At 44.9% G+C, this 19,849-nt stretch overlaps 1 protein-coding gene and 1 long non-coding RNA gene across 4 annotated transcripts; both read right to left on the bottom strand.

Annotated features, from left to right (window-relative positions):
- Positions 1-559: 559 nt before the first annotated feature.
- Positions 560-6,140, bottom strand: LOC310695919. 2 transcript variants are annotated; one of them, XR_014520351.1, is made up of 4 exons: positions 6,098-6,140; positions 3,387-3,443; positions 2,497-2,620; positions 560-748 (listed from the first exon to the last, which is right to left on the bottom strand). It is a non-coding gene; the product is annotated as an uncharacterized lncRNA (long non-coding RNA). The 2 variants fall into 2 exon arrangements; XR_014520352.1 differs by lacking the exon at positions 6,098-6,140 and adding an exon at positions 5,833-5,913.
- Positions 6,141-11,437: 5,297 nt separating this feature from the next.
- LOC310695918 (C-C motif chemokine 5-like) lies at positions 11,438-19,084 on the bottom strand. Of its 2 annotated transcripts, none has more exons than XM_083480860.1 (4): positions 18,961-19,084; positions 14,569-14,625; positions 13,261-13,372; positions 11,438-12,054 (listed from the first exon to the last, which is right to left on the bottom strand). In XM_083480860.1, the coding sequence occupies exons 1-4, from the start codon at positions 19,064-19,066 to the stop codon at positions 11,913-11,915; spliced, it is 417 nt and encodes a 138-aa protein (XP_083336986.1). In that variant the 5' UTR covers positions 19,067-19,084; the 3' UTR covers positions 11,438-11,912. The 2 variants fall into 2 exon arrangements, with proteins under 2 accessions (XP_083336986.1, XP_083336987.1); XM_083480861.1 differs by lacking the exon at positions 18,961-19,084 and adding an exon at positions 15,336-15,486.
- Between the last annotated feature and the right edge of the window lie 765 nt (positions 19,085-19,849).

The following is a 19,849-nucleotide window of genomic DNA, read 5'->3' as shown; positions in this document are numbered from 1 at the left end:
ATGCTTCAAGGTCCAGACTATGGGAAGTCCCAAAATAATAATAATTATAATTTGGATGATAATTTGGTCTTTTTTATTTTAGTTTTTTATTTTAATTGGATTATGATTTGATATGTTAATTGGATGTTTTTTTTATTGGAAATTAATAAAAACGATTTAACAACAACAACAAAAAAAATTAGAATGTCTGTTGTGGGCATGACCTGTATCCCCCTCCCCTTCCAAGATGGACCCAGGAGGAAGTCATGGAGCTCCTCCCCCACTTTCCAGCTCAACCCACTTCCTTTTGGGATTCCCAGAGAAAAGGAGGACTCAGCAAGAGACAGAGAGGAGACCTTTCACATCTTTATTTTTTGAAAGAACCCAGCAAGAGAACTGACCTGCCGACAGGCTCAGAACAGATAAGCAGCAATTGGTCTAAGAAGGGAAACATGACTGTACCTATGTGTTCTCAAGCTCTCTTTCACTCAGTTCAGAGGGCAAAGCGCTTTCAAAAAAAAAAAGCTACTTAAATAGCTTTAATTAATTAATTAAATTAATTAATTAATTAATTAATTAATGTGCATAAATCAACACATACAATTTGGTATGGAAATAAATTCATCCTGCAGCCACACAATAGAATTCAGGCAGAGCCACGATGGTTCAGGAGGAGATCCCATGCTTTGCGTCTAAGAATCTCACAAGTTTAATGGCCCATTCAGCTTTTGGGTTAGCGCAGAGCTGCTTCTGGATAAGCAAAATAAACCTGTCAAGGAAAGGAGAAGCCATAAGAGCATAAGATAACCCCTAATGGCTCAGGTTCATCTCAACCAGCCTCCTGTCCTCCTAGTGGCCAAACAGATGTCTGTAGGAAACCAGCAATTGGGGTCTGAAAACGAGAGAACCACTCTTGTGGAGAAGCAGCAGCGTTGCAAGGGGGTGCGGGGGTGTGGGCCGCCCCGGATGTCATGCCTGGGGTGTGTGACAAAATCCCCCTGGGCGGATCATGAGTGGTGTGATTGTCGTCATGAAAATCCACCCTCTGATTGCACCCTCTGATTCCACCCTCGGATTAGCACGATCGGCGGGCGTATCTGTTTTGTGGCCAACCCTCCCTAAAAGAAGCTCAACAACTCTGGGGCCTGCAATGTGTGTGTGGGGGGCGGGGGAGACACACAATTTTTTTTGCACTAATATCACCTGCCCTTGCTATGCCTCTGTGGAGACACATCCAGTTTCCATCTGTCAGGGCAGAGCATCGTCATCATGGCTTGGTGGCCATCAAGAGCCATCGCCTCCTTGAATTTATCTAATTCTTTTTTACGCTTTCTCTTCCACGTTGGTGGCCATATCTGCCTCCCGAGGGAAGGAGTTCCACTGTTTAATGATGTGCTTCATGAAGAAAGACTCTTTTTGTTAAGTTGTGGGTGAACATATCAGATGACACAGCGATTCTTCAAACAGCTCTTGTTTATTCACAGGCCAGAACAGAACTGAACTGAAGGGTTCAGCCAGCCTGCTTATATAGAGCTCCACTAGAACGCAACAGTAACCATTTTCTGTAACTATCCAATCACTGAACGTCACTTTTGATCCCTTATTTGCATATGTGGACCTGAACTATCTACAGTATCCCCTGCTGGTCCAGGGTGAGAACTTCAGTACATAACATTTTCCTCTGTCCTAGGAGGACAGAGGGTGTGGTCACATTATGGCCTGGTGTTATGAGAGAGGGAGACCAACAACAACAACAACAACAATTTTATTATTTACTGGCTGGGTTTCTCTACCCATTTTCTCATGCCATGCATCAATTTTATAAACTTCTGTCGTGTCACCTCTTACTTGCTTTTTCTCTGGACTAAAAAATCCCAAATGCATTTTCAATGGGCCACTGAACAAGGGCTATTTATTTCTCCATTATTTCTCCACTTCTGGAACTGGTAAAACAGGCAGGCAGGTCCTCTTCCTTGTTAAAAGGCACCAGGCCCATCCTCACCACAGATCACATGTTCTCAGCAGGGTGTAGAGAGGGGGCACAAATTCATTTTGCTCACCATTAAATGTGAGCCTGCCAGCCAAATCCCCGCTTCCCAAAGCAGCACGCCCACCTTAAACACTTGGACTTCTCTGAATTTTGGATACAGTTCTCCAATGCAGACAAAAATGTCTCTGTTAGCGAAAATAATATACAAACAAGCACTCTTTCCTGGGGAATTCACATATTTTGGAACAAAGGTGCACCAGAATGTCTGCAAATGCTGAATTTAAGATGGGAAAATAGAGAGAAATTGAAACTGAAGGATCTGCCGTTCCCTAGTGGGGAAGCAAAATCAGTCTCAGCTCCTCCTTTTCCCTCTGAGCCACTCCTGATTTTCTCAATCTATCGTATCTATGATCTCTCCGCTCCCCAAACCCAGCTCCCAAATGCTTAAGTCTTTGCTTCCCATCTTTCCTGATCCCCCACCATTCGTCAACTGACACCTTGGCTTTCACCCATTCCCCAAAACTTACACCACAGAAGGCAGAGCGCATTTAGGGTCGGGGTAGAAATAATCCACTACGGCAGTGGGTCCCACACTTCCTGGATAATGGGCAGAGCAGCAGCCAGGTGGGGCATTCCGTCGAGCCTGGAGAGCTGGGGAGAGCAGGCATTGCTATTCATATTATGAAATGTGTAAGATGCCCAAGAGCTAAAGCTATGGGAGTTTATTTGCATCAAACACCCAGAGACATCACCACCCACTTGACTGGAGGATCGCACCCCTTGTCTCTCTCTGTGTGGAGGCATTTATGTTGAAAGACATCAGGGCTGGGGTCTGTGTGGGTCTTCCCTTCTGCCAGGCCACCCTGTCTTTCTCTCAAATCCAGGGCCATATCCTTCACAGCCCTAAACATTAGGGAGAACATTCATCAGTGGAACGGATTCTCTCAAAAGGTGATGGACTCTCCTTCCTCAGAGGCTTTTAAGAAGAGGTTGGGTGTCTATCTGTCAGGCACTGCAGGGGGTTGGACTTAACATGGGTGGCCAACTCCCAAGAGACTGTGATCTACTGGCAGTGATCAATCCCCTTTTTTGGGTTCAGGTCAAAGTTGTTGAGCTTCTTTTAGGGAGGAGGAAAGCTTTGGGGAGGGGGGAAGAGCCAGTGATCTACCAGTGATCTACCACATGCATCCAGTGATCTACTGGTAGATCACGATCTACCTGTTGGACCTGCCTGGACTAGAGGACACTTGGTGGCTCCTTTCAATTCTACCCTTCTATGATTCTGTCCCTTCCTCTGGTGGCTTTTTGCGGTGGAATGCATCCTCATACTGTGATGATTATGAGAGGTTGTTTATTATTATTATTTTGTGGCTGGAATGTATAGTACTGTACAAATTGAAAAGTCAGGTTGACTCACGCAGAGCTGCCACAGCAAGGAGTAAGGCAACAGTAGCCCCTGAGATCTTCATACTGTCTGGAGAGGAAGAGGATATTTCAGGACCATTTCAGAGGCTTCCTCCGCTTCTGTAATGCTCACCACCTAAAGCTCCTCCACCTCTCCTTTGAGATGCCGTTCCCAGCTCTGACCCAATACCAGACACTGAGTTCTCAGAGGACAACCAGGACACAGATCCAGGAGCAGGCAGGGTCACCTCTGAACAAATGCTAAGGAACCTCTTCACAGGCCTTCCAGGCTGAGAGACCTGCTTAAAAAGCCCTGGAGCTGTCAGAGGAGGGCGTTGCAGGGAGTTGGGCTAGATGCCCTGTGGGTAACCCTTCTAACTGTACAATTCTATGATTCTATGAATTTCTCCCTCTCTCCCCCTCCCTTGGTCCTTCAGAAGGCCACGGCTGAGCCGAAAAGCAACAGCACAGCATGCATATCCAAGTCACCATGGAACACTTGAGTAAAAGGGGCCTTCTCATGAGTAAGCAGCCTACTCATGAGTAAGCAATCCCTGGAACTCCTCTGCTAGCAGTTGTGGTTTGGTGTGGTCTTGTAGCACCCTGCTTGTGGTTAACGCTTAGCTGGAATGAAATATTCAACGCAGCAACAGAGAAATTAAAAAAATAATTTATTTGTCAGACAAATAAATAAGAGGCACAGTGGTATATGGTTACCAAGCTCTGGCCTGCCCTCCTGCCATTATGGCCAGCACTTATATTTCCTTAATCCAGCCCCCTTTGCTCCTCCTATGGCTGCCTCTGTCCCATCAGCCTGGTTGAAATTCCTATTGGCTGATTGGTATAACCAATCACAAAAATACACTCATATCCTACTGTCCTTATATGGAACACAAAGAGCTATATATTGTTACATCTATAAATGACAAATAAGTATTAATATATCTTACATGCGTCTCAACAAGGAATCTTAATTACCAGCTCACCTCTTGCCCCCCCTTGCCCTATTGCCTTCTAAAACAAATGGTTAATAATTTTAAATTTTTATCTTGAACAGATGTCAGAGACCTGGGTTCATATTCTCATGCATCATCAATGAAATATCTCCTTTTGGAGGTCTTTAAACAAAGGTCTGACAGCCATTTGTCATAAGTGCTCGCTTGGCGTCTTCTTGTCTGACAGGGGGCTGGGCTGGCTGACTTAATTTCAGGATAAATCTAGCATTTCTTAAATCCTTTGCATAATTACATTTAAGCCAGGATATTTCATACATTGATAGCTTTTTAGAAGGATAAACTTCCTAAAAGTAACAAGGAAGGAACAGTTTACAGCCTCAAAATAAAATAGGGAAAAAAACCTCTTCCCCTGTTCACACTTCCCCCCCTTCTCCAGCCGGTTTGTTTTCCATGTGCTCTTGGCCTTTTGACCTTAGGCTCAAGTTTAAAGCACATGGTTTTATTTTACTGTTTACCAAACTCTTAATTATGTAGGGTCTGTGTAACCTTGATCTTCAGCCTGTAATTCCAGCTTTTACAACTTTGAGAAACTTGTCTCCTGCTACTGCTATAAATCAGGGAGGCCCTTGTTCAGGAGAGCAGGAAGATAAACAACTGCCAAAGTACTTAGCCAGCTGGTTTCTGCATGGCATGAAACTTTTGAAAGTCTAAGCCCATTTACCTGATCAAGATATAAGCCAATATATGCCTTGATTAAAAATGCAGTCTATATTCAGATGCCACAGTCTAGGAGGCCAGAGTCTAAACTGTATTCTGCTTTAGCCTTTCAGTTGCTGGGAGAAACTCAGGTCTTTGGTGTTTTCCTGAAGGGCAATTTATTGCAAGAGTCCTTTTTTCTGCAAGGTGGAATCATTTTATAGGGAAGTTTCCTATACAGGGAAGTTTTCAGTGTTTGATAGCTTACTGTGTTTTAATTTGTTGGCAGCTGCCTAGAGTGACTGGTGCAACCCAGTCAGATGGGTTGCATATAAACAAACAAACAAACAAACAAACAAACAATAATTATTTCTACTGCCAATCAGGCTTATACAGCGATGTCCTCTGTTCATCTGACTTATGGCCTCCCCATCTGGATCTTAGGGTTTAATTAACTAATTTTCGGAATTTATATACTGCTTTTTGTTATCAAAAAATACCAGAGTGGTTCACATCATAAAACATGACAGTAATCTCTAAAAAAAGAGTACTTAGAGTGAAAACAGCAAAGGCCCCAAAGGCAACAGGGAACCTTTACTAGCAGTTGGTAAAAGGCTGGGTAAACAAACAGGTGTTTCATTGATGGTGAAAACACTACCGTTGGTGACCTCCAACTCTCAATAGGGAGAGCATTTCACATGGTGGGTCTCCTATGAAATGGCTTAGTTCCCAGGTGGCAGGAGCTTAGTCTAGGTCCCTTAGAAAGCTACTGGGTTTGTCACCCTGTGTGAGAAAGCAGAGATCTACCTGGAAGCCAGTATTTGATCAGTTGAATGCAAAGCTTGGATGGATGCTCTCAAGTGATGGCTATTCTTTGCATCCCAGGACAGTCCCACATAGAAAGGATTGGCTTGCCTGCCTCGTTTTCATTCCAGACCTTCCATAATTCTGTTCTGAATTTCCTGAGTTCACTGTGTTCCTCTTCTCAGAATACTTCCCACTTACACTGTAACTGCCTCCTTCTCCAAAGTCAGTTTTTGGAACAAACTCCTTTGCTACAGAGTCCTCCTACCTTTCACCTTCAAAGCCAGTTGCTCTCAGGGCTGCGCTGAGCTTCTGTCTCCTCCTCCAATTGCATCTTCCCCTTATAGATAGGCAGGAGAGGGCAGGGCCTGCACCCACTCCAACCCACATCCTATCACAATTCCTATGCATGCTTGATCCTTGGTTAAGGAGGTCACAAAATGGGATTGGCCAGCTGGGTTGAGAAGACAATTAATGGCACCTTGTGGTCAGTCTCAGCTGCCTTGAACATAGAACCAACTCTTGAACCATAGAGTTGAAAGGGACTCCTTGCAATGTGGGAATCACAGCTAAACAATCCCTGACAGGTGACCATCCACCTCAGTCTAAAAACCTCCAGCAAAGGAGAGTCCACCACCTTCCAAAGTCATCTGTCTCACTGTCAAACAGCTTTTAAAGTTCTTCCTAATGTTTAGTTGGAATCGCTATTCTTGTCATTTGAATCCATTGGTTCTGCTCCCACCCTCTGGAGCAGGAGGAAACGAGTTTCCTCCATCTTCTGTGTGACAGCCCTTCAGATATTTGAAGATAACTTTCACCTTTCCATCTTCTCCAGGCTGAACATACCCAACTCCCTGTGGCCATTCCTTAATTTTTTAAAATAAGGAATGGGGAAAATTTATAACTTATCTTAAAGACCATTGTAAACAGTTAAAATTGTTAGTAGGATTGGAATATCACTTGTAGTTTAAGGATGAATTCTGGATACCATGGAGATGCAAAAGATCTGGACTACCATAAAAGATGAGGAAGGAAATGATAAATAACAGGACCCACAAAAGGGAGGATGGAAGTCCAGGGGATTCATTGGAATCTTGTTTTGATGATTTATGTTTTATATATCTCTGTAAAATTTTAATTTGAAAAACCAAATAAATAAATTTATTTAAAAAATAAAAAAATTACAATAGGTTGCAATAACTATCAACCAGTGACACTCTTTAAGGGCAAGGTACTCAAGGGAGTGGGTGATAGACAGTCCCCAAAAAAGTGGGAATAAAAGGAACATCTTGTTCTTGATAAGAAGAATCCAATAGCCCACGGTCAGGCAATAACTTTATCAAGACCAATCAAAATGTCACAGAACAGTAAGCAAGACTTGGGGTTTTCCTCCTATGCTCCCTCTTCAGGCTTCATGGATTCTGCAGAAAGGGACATGTTCAACTCTCTGGCCACTGGGCCGAAGCCATGGGTTTGTTCCTGGTACAAGGAGCTCCAGACCCTCAAACAATGAGTTTGTTCCATTGAGGTCAAGGTGGCTTTCCTGTTACGAAGTAATCAGAATTTGAAGATAGAGAGTAGGCCTGTTTGTGTGCAAGAAATGGGGCAATCCACTAGATCACACATTGCTTTTCTACGTTGCAGTTCAAATATCACCACTGAGGGCTGAATGGTCATGTCTTTAAATACAGCACCTCCTAGTGTCTGTTTATAGATCGTCTGCTTTGAGGACTTCAGCTGGAGGGAATAAATTGATCTTCACAGAAAGCTGAACCCATAACTATTCATAGATGCTTTGTATATTTTTGGAAGGTGGATGTTCAGGAACTTAGAGAGGAGTGGAATCTGGAGTTCAAATGTGCCAAACAAACTATGCAAGGGGAAATTGCTTTTAGAATATGTACAGAACATTTTACCTTCCCTGGTTGGAGGAAGACAGATGATGCAGACAAGTTGCTTGACAGCAAGCCATACCACCAACTTCTGCATTGAATTCCCTTTTGCTGTACAGCTCGTGGTCCCCCTCCACAACCCGACCCAAAACCAAAACCTAGCCTGTCCCATTAAATACAATAACTATCAACCAACCACACATTTTGGGGGCAAGGTACTCAAGGGAGTGGGTGGCAGTCCCTAAAAAAGTGGTGTTGTGGGAATGAAAGGGACCTCTTGTTGTTCTTGATAAGAAGAATCCAATAGCTCACAGTAAGGCAATAACTTTATCAAGACCAATCAAAATGTCACAGAACAGTAAGCAAGACTTGGGATTTTCCTTCTATGCCCCTTCTTCAGGCTTCATGGATTCTGCAGAAAGGGATATGTCCAACTCTCTGGCCCCTGGACCGAAGCCATGGGCTTGTTTCTGGTACAAGGAGCTCCTGGCCCTCAGGAAATGTGTTTGTTTCCTTGAGTTCAGAGTGGCTGACCTGTGATGAGGTCATCTGATTTTGAAGATGAAGAGCCTGTTAGTATGCAATAAATTGATTGAGTGTGGGATCTAGATCATATTTTGCTTTTTCTATATTGCAGTAAAATATCATTTACTGGAAAGTGCTGAACGGTCAAATATCACACCTCTTGGCGATTGCTTATTGATTGTCTGCTTTGGGGGTTTTGAATGGAGGGAATTATTGGATTTATTTTTATTGATTGATTGATTGAATTCATATACCACCCTATTTAAAAGTATTAAATTGTTATTCATTTTTAAAATTGATCGTTTTATTGCTTTACAACGTTTTATTGCTTTTTATTGCCGCCCATCTGACTGGGTTGCCCAAGCCACTCTGGCAGCTCACAACAAAAAATAGTAAAAGTACAACACAACATCACACTCTAAAAACTATACTCAGACTCCCTAGTTGGATAAAGCAATGCTTCTGAAAACCAGTTGCTGCAAGTCATTGGCGGGGGGGGGGCAGGAGTGCTAATGTGCTTGAACCCTGCTTCCTGGTTTCCCATAACAGGCAATTGGTGAGAAGAGGAGCCTGGACTAGATGAGCCGCTGGAGTGATCCAGCAGGCGCCTCTTACAGTATGTGATTATGTTTTAGAGAGAAATCCACTGGGGCCAACTGGGCGGTGGCGGTGGGGTAGGAAGCGGTGATGTGGCCTTAAGAAGTACCTCCTTGGGTACTGAAGCTCAAGCAACCACACTCTTTTTGGACAGGTTAGCCAGAGAGCAAGGCCAATCACATATCCTTCAAAATTCCTCAGATGAAAATAGGGACATTTATTGCTCCCCGCCATTTCTTGCTTGACCCACCATTTTTTGGTCCTTCCCTGCAGGACATTTCGTATCCGAAGAAGGGCAAGTGCCACCAACACCACACCAAGGTGACACAGCACACACACCCTCCGCTGTCCTGAAAAAAATCCCTCTTTCATTTCATTTCATTTCATTTCATGGTAGATTCACAAAAAAGAAAAACACACAGCCATAATTCCAGTTACAGATAGGTAGCCGTGTTGGTCTGCCATAGTCAAAATAAAAAAATTCCTTCCACTAGCACCTTAAAGACCAACTAAGTTAGTTCTTGGTATGAGCTTTCGTGTGCATGCACACTTCTTCAGATACACTGAAACAGAAGTTGCCAGATCCTTCTATATAGTGAGAAGGTGGGGAGGGGTATTACTCAGAAGGGTGGTGGGAATGGGTGATTGGCAGATAGCTGAGATGAGCCTGTTGACGACTCTCTCTTACCATGGTAAGACTCTCTCTTACCATGGAGAGACCTGGTCTCAACAGAGACATTGGATTCTTATCTCATTATACATGACTAGCCATTTTTCACCTTCTCACCCCTTGCCTTTTCCTGTAAGACCTATTGCAGTCGTTAAGAGTCGTCAACAGGCTCATCTCAGCTATCTGCCAATCACCCATTCCCACCACCCTTCTGAGTAATACCCCTCCCCACCTTCTCACTATATAGAAGGATCTGGCAACTTCTGTTTCAGTGTATCTGAAGAAGTGTGCATGCACACGAAAGCTCATACCAAGAACTAACTTAGTTGGTCTTTAAGGTGCTACTGGAAGGAATTTTTTTATTTTGACACAGCCATAAATAAATTTTAGGAAGGGGCAAGACGTATTGCGCTCCACTCTGCTCTGCTCTCCCTTTCTTCCCACCCAGGGCAGCCCTGCCCTCTGCCTGCCCCACAGAGCTCATGGGTCATGTGGGGCTGGGCCTCAGTGGCAGTGGCCTCTCCTCCGACTTTCCCACTTTCCAGCAGCTGCTTTGAGCTGCCCAAGGGAGTGGAAACAGGGATGTTCCAGGATTAAATCAGGAGCTGGTATGGCTTTCATAATTCTGGGACTTTCGCTGGAAAATCAGGACAGTTGGAAGGTATCTAATCCAAATGTCACAAAATAATGAGTAAGGTTTAGAATTCTGCTCCTACACTCCCTCTGAAGACGGCCCACTATGTGGATCCTGCAGAAAGTGGCACGTCCAACTCTCTGCCTGCTGGACCATAGCTTTGGGGGTGTACCGGCCCTCAGAAAATGACTTTGTTCCCTTGAGATCAAGTTGGCTGACCTGGAGAAGCTGGGGGCCACTCCAGACACAGAATTTGTTATTTTTAGTTTTGACAGTGCTAATCAGCCAGGACAGAACGTTCTTCCAACAACCTTTTGTCTACTTGATGCTCGCTGGTTTCCTACAGGCATCCGGTTGTCTTATGTTCTTTTGGTGTTGTCCATTCAAAGGCCTTCATGGCTTGGAACCCCGGGACCTATAGAACTCCCTGCTCCCAAATCAGCCTACTCAGATCTTAAGGTCCTCCATCACCATCAGAGATCAGGGATACAACAAAGGGGTTCTCTACATTGTTTTCTTTCATCATGCAAGACACGGCATTTTAACATGCAATTTAGGTATGTAAAATTATTTTTAAATTGCAGGGTTTTAAAATATCTGAAACATGCATGTAAATGTTTTTAAAATCTTTGTGATTTCTAAAACAAGCAGATCTTTTATATTCTTCATTGTAAGCAGCTTGGGAGTTTTTTCTGTCAAGTCTCTAAGCTTCTAGTTAGGTTAACGATTAACTGTTGATGTTCTCTGCTCTTACAAGTGAGTGATTAACCTTAGATCACATGATTAAGGCATTGAATTGCAAATTGTCATTTTGAAGGGAGCTGTGTTTGGTGTTTTGGTTTTTTTTGTTCCAAGACACAGTGGGAGAAATATGTGGAAATGAGTCTCTCTGGAAGAGAATAAAGCTCCAGGCTAATAGAAACTGTACGGAGAGAGACTTTTGATTCTAGGCCTGTTCGGAGTTGTATTTCTAAGATGATGCTGAGCCTATGCTTGGACAACCATATGTCTTATGGAATTATTTGGATGTATTATTGATTTCTTTTTGTATCTGTTTTGAAGAAGTTCTGGTTAGTAAAGCTTTGAATCATATTTATGGGTCTGGACAATTTTTATTTCAAAATGAGTCAGTTTTTTATGCATCCGGTTGCTTCAAGCTGTGCATTATTAATAACTGCAACATTATCCTCCGGGTCTGGGATTGACCTGCCTCTCCCCTCCCACCTTTTCCCATCCAACCCACCTCATTGTGGGATTACCAGAGAAGAAAAAGACTCAGAGAGACACAAAGCAGTTTGCATCTTTATTTTTGGAAGCCAACAGGAGAACTGATCTGCAAGCATACTCAGAGCAGAGGAAGGGCAGGTAGTCGAAGCAGGTATACAATATGAAGCAGTTATATGTTCACAAGCTCTTTTACATCAGTGCAGAAGCAAAAATGTTTTTTGGGTAGACCTGGTAGTTAGCATGTAAAAAACATGCACTAAGGGGTATGGAACTAGATTTGTCCTGCACTACATGTTGGTCTTTCAAAACTGCTTGTAAATAGACAATTGTTTGCATGAACAGAAACCCTGAAACAATGTCAGTTATGCCAGGCAAGTACACTTAACTAAGAAAAGGGCATTTGACAAACTCCCTTGATAGCCACAGAGACCCTTGGATGAAGACTCTGTCCAGCCATTAAGGAGTCATTTTGTTTTTGAAGGTGGAGAGAGATAGGCAGAAAGGAAGTTCACCAAAACAGCAAAGAAGTTGTTGAGGTTCAGGGGTTCCTTTTCCTTCTGAGGGGTCTGTAGTTGCCAGGATAAGGACGTGCATACAACTTATCCACATGTGCCACAAGATCATGCACCCATTCGTCGTCTGGATTAGCACAGCCCATTTTACCATTCTTGAATTTGAATCTGTCAGGGGGGGAAGCAGGCATTTACAATGTGCTACAGAGAGGACCGGATTTAGGATGGTGTCATTGCATTTGGTGCCAAGACTCTAAGCTTTCATTTTTCAAGCGTCCTGCCATTGTAGGGGGGTGTGTGTAAAGGGCGGCGGGGGGGGGGAGGAGGGAGAGAAATTAATTTTGTTCCCAACTTAATGTCTACCTATCAAATTCACACTTCCAAATCCAATACAAGATGTGGCTTGCCTCCAAAATTTCATGTTTCTCTGAATTTTGCCATTCAGCTTTTCAGCAAATTGGAGCATGCAGATATGTTCATATTGGGAAAAATCAGGTGCAAAAATACTTCCTGTTGTGGGGAAGCAGCTTGCAGAAATGCATGTAGATTAGAAGACCTTCATTTAAATTGGGCAAACTGAACATAAGACTGTAAAACCATAAGACTGTGAAATGGAGAGTTTCATCCATCCCTAGCTGGGCATCGCAGCAGATCCCATGGGAACACAAGAACATCACAAGAGACTTGCTGGATCAGGCCAATGCCCCACCTAGTCCAGCTTCCTGCTCTCACAGTGGCCAACCAGATCCCTGTGAGAAACCAGCAAGGAGAATGTGAGCAGCAGCCCCCTCTCCCCTCCTGTGATTTCCAGCAACCGGTATTCAGAGGCATTGCTGCCTCTGACTGTAGGGGCAGCCCATAGCCATCATGGCTACCAGCCATCAATATTGCTCCATGAATTTGTCTAATCCACTTTTAAAGCCATCCAAGCCAGTGGCCTTCACTGCCACCTGGGGGAATGAGTTCCATATTTAGACTTTCTGCTATGCTAAGAAGTCCTTTCTTTGATCTGCCCTGAGTCTTCCAACATTCAATTTCAGGGAATGTGCACAATTTCTAGTGTTATGAAAGAGGAAGGAAAGCATTTTTTCTTTCCACTTTCACCATGCCGGTCATAATTTTTCGAACTTCCATCATGTTACCTCTTCCCTTTACTAAAACCCCTGAATGTTTTTCAAAGTGGAGTCACTTCCTGTTCCAAGGTGACAATTTCTCCCTATCTTTCTGATTTTATGTCTCTCTTCTGCATCCCTTCCCCCAACCTCAGAACTGGCCTCCAAAGCCTTAAGCGTCCCATCAGCTCTCTTCACCCACAGTGTTGAAGCATCCTTAACCAAGTGTTCTCTCAGCTTTGACCCAGCACCAGAAACTTACACTATAGCATCATGCTTGCATGGATAGGTGATGTACGAATAGTCCTCTATCTGGTTCTTTGGGAATGGTTTCTTGGCATATGTGGCGCAGCAGGGTTTTTTGGATACCACAGCTGTTGAAAGCAGGAGAAGGCAGGCACTGTTATTTATTGACTGCTTTTGTTGGATACTTAATAGCTCTTGCTCAGGGAGGTGAGTTGCTTTGGTCAACTTGAAGCATCACTGGACACTCCCCACCCCTTGCCTATGCATGGAGGACTTTAAGCTGAACAAGCTGGAAAGGGGAGCCTCAAGCCTTTGGTTGGAATGATGACTCCACTCCCCCTGCCAAGCCTCTTTATCTCCCTCCCCCCAGACTTCCCCTGGCCCTTAAAAAATAATAATAATACATTTTACAGTTTATAGACTCCCACTGGTTTTGCAGTGCTTCCTCACTGACAGTGGACAGAGGCGGATGTAGGGGAGCATGGTCTCAGCGCGCATGGAGCCCTGGGGGCACTGCTGAGAATGCCACAATTATGATTTACAATGGAGCATGAGAAGCAAGGGGGCGCAGAATTTTGGCGTTGCGCAGGGTGCTGCTGAAATATGAGACTCCAGTGGCAGACACTGGAGTGGAGCAGACTTCCTTGGAAGGTGTAGGAGTCTGCTTTGCTGGAGGCTTTTGAACTCAGGCCACCTGTCGGGGATTCTTGAGCTGCTATTTCTGCACTGAAGGGGGTTGGAGAAGATGGCACCCGAGGTCCCATCCACTTCTATGATCCTATGCTGAAAAGCAGGGGAGGGGAGCCTCAAGTCGTGGGTCAGAATGCAGAGCGCCCTCCATGGGCCTTGCCTCTCCTTAGTCCTCCTCTGCCCCTGCTTTGAGTGATTGTGCCTGTCTGGAAAGCACCCTTGCTGTGGAATGGGAGAGAGCTGGGCTAAAACCACAACACCTCCCTCCCCCCCCCCGCTTGGAATTCATGGGTTATATCAGTTGCTCTGCCCCACTTTTGCAAGCGGCTACATTCAGTGCCACTGGGCATGCGACCCCAGGAAGGTGGCCAACAAGGGAAGCCGCCCCCATCTGAAAGTGGTTTTCCATCTCGCCTTAAAAGCTTTCAGTGCCAATCCTCCAGTGGGACCCAGGGGCAGGACCCATGGGAATGGAGTGGTGGGTCTGAGTCAGACAGGAAGGGACCGTCTTGGGGCTCCTCATTTCAGAGCACCCCTAAGTCCATCAGGGCCCAGGGAGTGGCATGACACCCTTCAGTGGGAGTCCCAACTCTGGTAAGACAACTACCAGGGGAGAGGAAAGAATTGGACTCACATGGAATAGCCACAAGGAGGAGGAAGATGAGGGCAGCCCCAGAGGTCTTCATGCTGCCTGGAGAGGAAGAACAGATTTAAGGACCATCCCCGGGACTCTCAGGTTCCATGATGCTAACCTACTAAAGCTTCTTCAACTCTCTTCCCAGCCCCAAAATGGTACCAGATACAGAGTCCTCAGAGGACAAAGAGGACACCCCACAGATTTAGGCCACCGAGAAGCAGGCAGGGTCCCCTGAAACCTGGGAATGTCCTTGTTGCAATGAGCTCCTGGCTCTCAGGGAATGTGTTTTCTCCCCTGAGTCCAAAGTGGCTGATCCGGAGAAGCTGAGGACCCCTTCGGACTGGGGGTTTCTTGCTGGTGCCTTCCTTGGTCTGTTCTTAACACAAGAATAGCCCAGCCCAAGCAGGATTTATCCTGCTTGATTAGTTTTTTCTGCAGTGCTTCCACAATGCTAACATACTATTGCTATCTGTGTTGGGAGAGGGGAGAGAGAGGAGGGATTTTGGGGCAACTCATTATTCTTTTCAGTCCTTCTGGCTCCCCTTCAGTGTAAGATCTTTGGGCTCAACTACTCCCAGAGATTGTGAAGCTCTTCTCATTCACTGGGAGGTTACAAAGTCCTCTATTCCTCCCAGAGTTAAAGGCTCTTCTCATCACAAGGTAACCCCACATAGAAAGGCTTGGGTTTGTTTGCCTCTCTTTAGTTCCGGACCTTCCACAATTCTGTCCTGTATTCATGGGGTTCCCTTCACTTTCCATCTTACCTTGTAGTCTCCTCTTCTTCCAAGGTGAATTTGTGGATCTGCTATGGTAGAGATTCCTCTTACTTTTCTCCTTCAAGTCAGTTGCTCTCAGTGCTGCACAGATCCCCCGTCTGCCTCCACAGCTGAACCTTCTTGTTGATGGGGAGGGAGGAAAAGGACATGCACACACCTCAGCCCAACCCTCTTGGATGTTTGATATTTGTCTTCCTTGGCTACTGGGCTTTCAAAAGGGGATTGGACAACTGGGTCCAGGAGGTGAGTGAGAAGAAAGCTGGCCCCTGTTGCTTTGAAGGAAGCTGTGAAACCCTGAAGGTTGCAATAACTACTGGTCAAACACGTTCTTTTGGGGAAAGGTACTGAAAGGATGTGGGTGGCACAGTGATCTAAACCACTGAGCCTTGGGCTTGCCGATCGGAAGGTCGGTGGTTCGAATCCCTGCGACGGGGTGAGCTCCCGTTGCTTGGTCCCTGCTCCTGCCAACCTAGCAGTTCAAAAGCACGTCAAGTGCAAGTAGATAAATAGGTACTGCTCCGGTGGGAAGGTAAATGGCGTTTCTATGTGCTGCTCTGGTTTCACCAGAAGTGGCTTAGTCATGCTGGCCACATGACCTGGAAAAACTGTCTGCAGACAATTGTCGGCTTCCTCAGCTAGTAAAACGAGATGACTGCTACAACCCCAGAGTCGGTTGCAACTGGACCTAACTGTCAGGGGTCCTTTACCTTTTTTTACTGAAAGGAGTGGGTAGTTATACAATCCTCAAAAAACAGTGTAGTGAGGAATGCAAGGGAAGCTTTTGATGTTCCATGAAATGAACCTCCAAACCCACACTTCACCGAGATCAATCAAAATGTCACAGAACAGTAAGCAAGCCTTGGATGTTCCTCCAACGTTCCCTCTTTAGGCTTCATAGCTCCTGCAGAAAGTGCCACGTATGACTCTCTGGCTGCTGGACTGCAGCTGGGGGGGGCGTGTCCTTGGTACAAGGAGCTCCTGGCCCTCAGGGAAGCTGACCTGGTGAAGCTGAGAGAGGCAGCACCATGTTGTAGATGTCTGCTTGGTACAAGGAAATCCTGGCTCTTGGGAAATGGGTTTGTTCCTTTGCTGACCAGGTTGCTGACCTGGAGAGGCCAAGGCCTTCTCACGACTCATTTCCTATTGCACATCACCTGCAACTTCAGTTTAATATTCATTTTTGTGAGACAGGGTGCGTGAGCAAGCTGCTACCAGTGAAAGAGAGGGTGGGATTTGTGTTTAAGACCATTTGGCTGTTCAGTCTATTGAATGTTCTGTTTGCGTGAGGAGGAGCGGTGGAGACTGCCACCCCAAGAGCCTTCCAGGGGGATGGGTGCGGAAGAGAATGAGGTATTGGACTGGTGGTTTGAAACAGGTCACACCCCAGAAGAAGAGGAAAGGAGTTGGGAAATAATGGGTGAGGAAGAACAGGAGCAAAGTAGCAGTGAACAGAGGCAGGAGTCGTATGTGTTCAAATCTGTGCAGTAGCCAAGTGAAACACTGTCTCTGGAAAGTTTGTCAGAGCCCCCCCTTCCCTGAGAACTAGACATGCTCTGCATGTCTCAGAACAGAAAGCCCAGAGGAGGTTTGCCCTTAGCGGCCACCGTAGGCAGCAGGAGGAGTCTGGTCGCTAGGAGGTGGTGGTGGAACGACACTCCAAGCAACGTTGGCTTGAGCGTAAGGGTGTTTTCCCCTGTGTCTTCTTGTGTTACTGTGGAAAAATAAAAGAACAGAAATGCTCTTTCTCTGCCCCAGCTGCAACGTGAAAAATCCGGCAGCATTTTAGTGCGAATTTCTTCTACTTATATACCTATTTGCATGCAATTTTGCAAAGCGATTTCTCCTAAAATGATACATTTTCATCAGGCTCCAACAGAATGAGTGGATGAGACCAATAGTGGATCCGGTGGTCATTAAGGCAGTATCTGCACATGCTTTAGAGGGAAATGAGATGGGGCTCATTAACCTGGGAAGGTAGCTCATTTAGTAGAAGAAAAACTCTGACCCTAAAGCACCACTGCCTTGAGGGACACCTTTGGGAGAAGAAAAGGCTAAAGAGTAAACCCTACACAAATCCAGAGCTGAGTCCCTAAGATGGTTGAATGGTGCCTTGTACGTCTCTTTCCAGCAATTCCTGCAGCCATATTCCTGCAAACATATTGCTCTGCTTTCCTTTGGACCACATCAGTGAGGCTGAGAGGGGGGTCTTGTCATCTGGGCAGCCCAGGACCTCCAGATACACTGCCCAGGTTTGCACCCTCAGGGCTGCTCATGCACTCCATTGTCTCTCGAGACAGATGGATGCCCACAAACAACATGAACTACGTTTACTATTATGTGCATTTTTATGCACCATTTACCCCAGGATATTTGCTTGCTTGCAATTTGCTTGCCCTGGGCAAGATAAAGCCACTGACGAATTATCTCTCTCTATCTCTATACTGCAGATTATGTGGCTTCTCATGAGCACCCATGGCAAAAGAGAAGAGCAAAATAAGAAGGGCATTCTGGTTCTCCTTTTCCTTTTTTTTTTTTTTAGGTTTTATCTTACTTGTATTTTATCTTATATTTTGTTTTTTTTTGTTTTTTTAAATAATATTTATTGAGATTTTACAAACATTAAAAAGTTTCAAAGTTTAGACTTAACAAATAAGAACAAAAAATAACCTTAAAAAAGAAAAAAAGAAAAAAAACTACAAAAGTACAAAAACAGAACACATGAAAAATACAAAATAGAAAACAGTTAACAAAAAGGAAAAAAAGAAAAGAAAAAGATCAATAATTTCATATCTTATACTTCATTTACTAATTTCCTGACCTCCTCACACCTCCCTTTTTGTATTCCAGTTCAGATATTTAATTCAGCAAATCCTTACCCTCTGTCATTTATCTTTACTCAGTATCTTAACCTATCATAACCATGTGTTTATAACCATTGTCAATCCACATTTACATATTCTTAATAATCTTTTTACCAATACCACTTAGTTTCCATCCAACATCATTTTAACATTCCTTAATTTTACAGTATTTCTGCAAATAGTCTTTAAATTTCTTCCAGTCTTCTTCCACCGACTCTTCTCCCTGGTCACGGATTCTGCCGGTCATTTCTGCCAATTCCATGTAGTCCATCACTTTCATCTGCCATTCTTCCAGTGTGGGTAAATCCTGTGTCTTCCTCTGGTTCTCCTTTTCCTACCCTCCTCCTGCCTTGGCTTCCGAGGAACCTTTCCCAACCCAAACCCGAGTGAAGTGAAACAGCTTTGTTATGGTGGTGTCTTTGATTTCCTCTCGGAATATATTTAGTCACATGCATTGCAGGGGGTTGGGCCAGAAGACCCTTGGGGTCTCTTCCAACTCCACAATTCTATGATTCAGAATTGTGCTTGGATCTTCTTGTGCTCGGATGTTCCTTGTTGAATTCTCATGATGGGCATCTGGCTGGCCAGGGTGTGAGCAAGGATGCTGGACTAGATGGGGCACCAGATCCACCGAGCTCTTCTCATGTTCTTCCTGAAGCTGCCTTGTGCCCTTGGTCTTCTTCAAAGCAAAATATGCCTGCTTCTCAGACGCACCCCGGGCAAAAGGGAAGAGAAAACTGAAAAGGGCATACCCGGTTCTCCTTTTTCCACTCTTCTCCTTCCTTGGCTTTTGAGGACCATTGTCTGGTTCTGCAGGGCCAGGAACCAAAGCCACTTCAAGAGAAACTGCTTTGTCATGGTGGCGTCTTAGATTTCCTCTGGGGATATATTTAGTCACATGACACAAGCCATGGCAGGGGCAGAGGGGAGGGGGAAGCCGGCTGTGACCCATGAAAAAGGGATCTTGCATCAGTCAAAAGTTCTTGGTGGTTTCCTTGCTCTCTGGCACTTGAAATAGTAATCCCTTGAGACTTCCCTCTCTGGGGAGAGGGATCCACTTTGTGTCCTGTGATGGCCCAAGGCTTGACTCAGCTGGAAGTTGACATGAGTCATTTCTTTCCTCCTGCCTCCATGGGTACCTTGAACATCATAGCTACGGATTAGCGCCCCCCCCCCCTTCAATCCGCCACAAGCAAAATGGGTGTAGGATGCAGGCAAGTGCTATTCAATATAAACAAGGGTAAAGTGATACATGTTGGAGCAAAACATATTTATTTCACATAAATGCTCATGGAATGTGAACTGGAGGGGAAGGACTAGAAGTGAGACCTTGGGCTCAGAGGACGTAGTTTCATGAACCTGTGGACGTAGAATTTAGCAGCTGTGGAAAAGGTAAAATCCATGCTAGGCATCACTGGGATAAGAATTGAGAATAAACCTGCAGAGATGATAACACCATTTTACAAATCTATGGTGCAGCCACAGTTGGAATGCTGTTTGCAGTTCTGGTCTCCTCACCTCCAAATGGATATTGTGGAGTTGGAAAAGGTAGAGAGAAGGGCACCAGAAGTGATCATGGGGATGGAGGGGCTCTGTTATGTACTAACCTTGGATCCTAGAACAATAGGCAAGTAGGATCTT

This window comes from Podarcis liolepis, assembly GCF_965112155.1.
Source record: "Podarcis liolepis genome assembly, chromosome: 16".
NCBI lineage: Eukaryota > Metazoa > Chordata > Lepidosauria > Squamata > Lacertidae > Podarcis > Podarcis liolepis.
The sequence above is the reverse complement of the archived record's forward strand: the minus strand, read 5'-3'. Positions and strand labels throughout refer to the sequence as shown.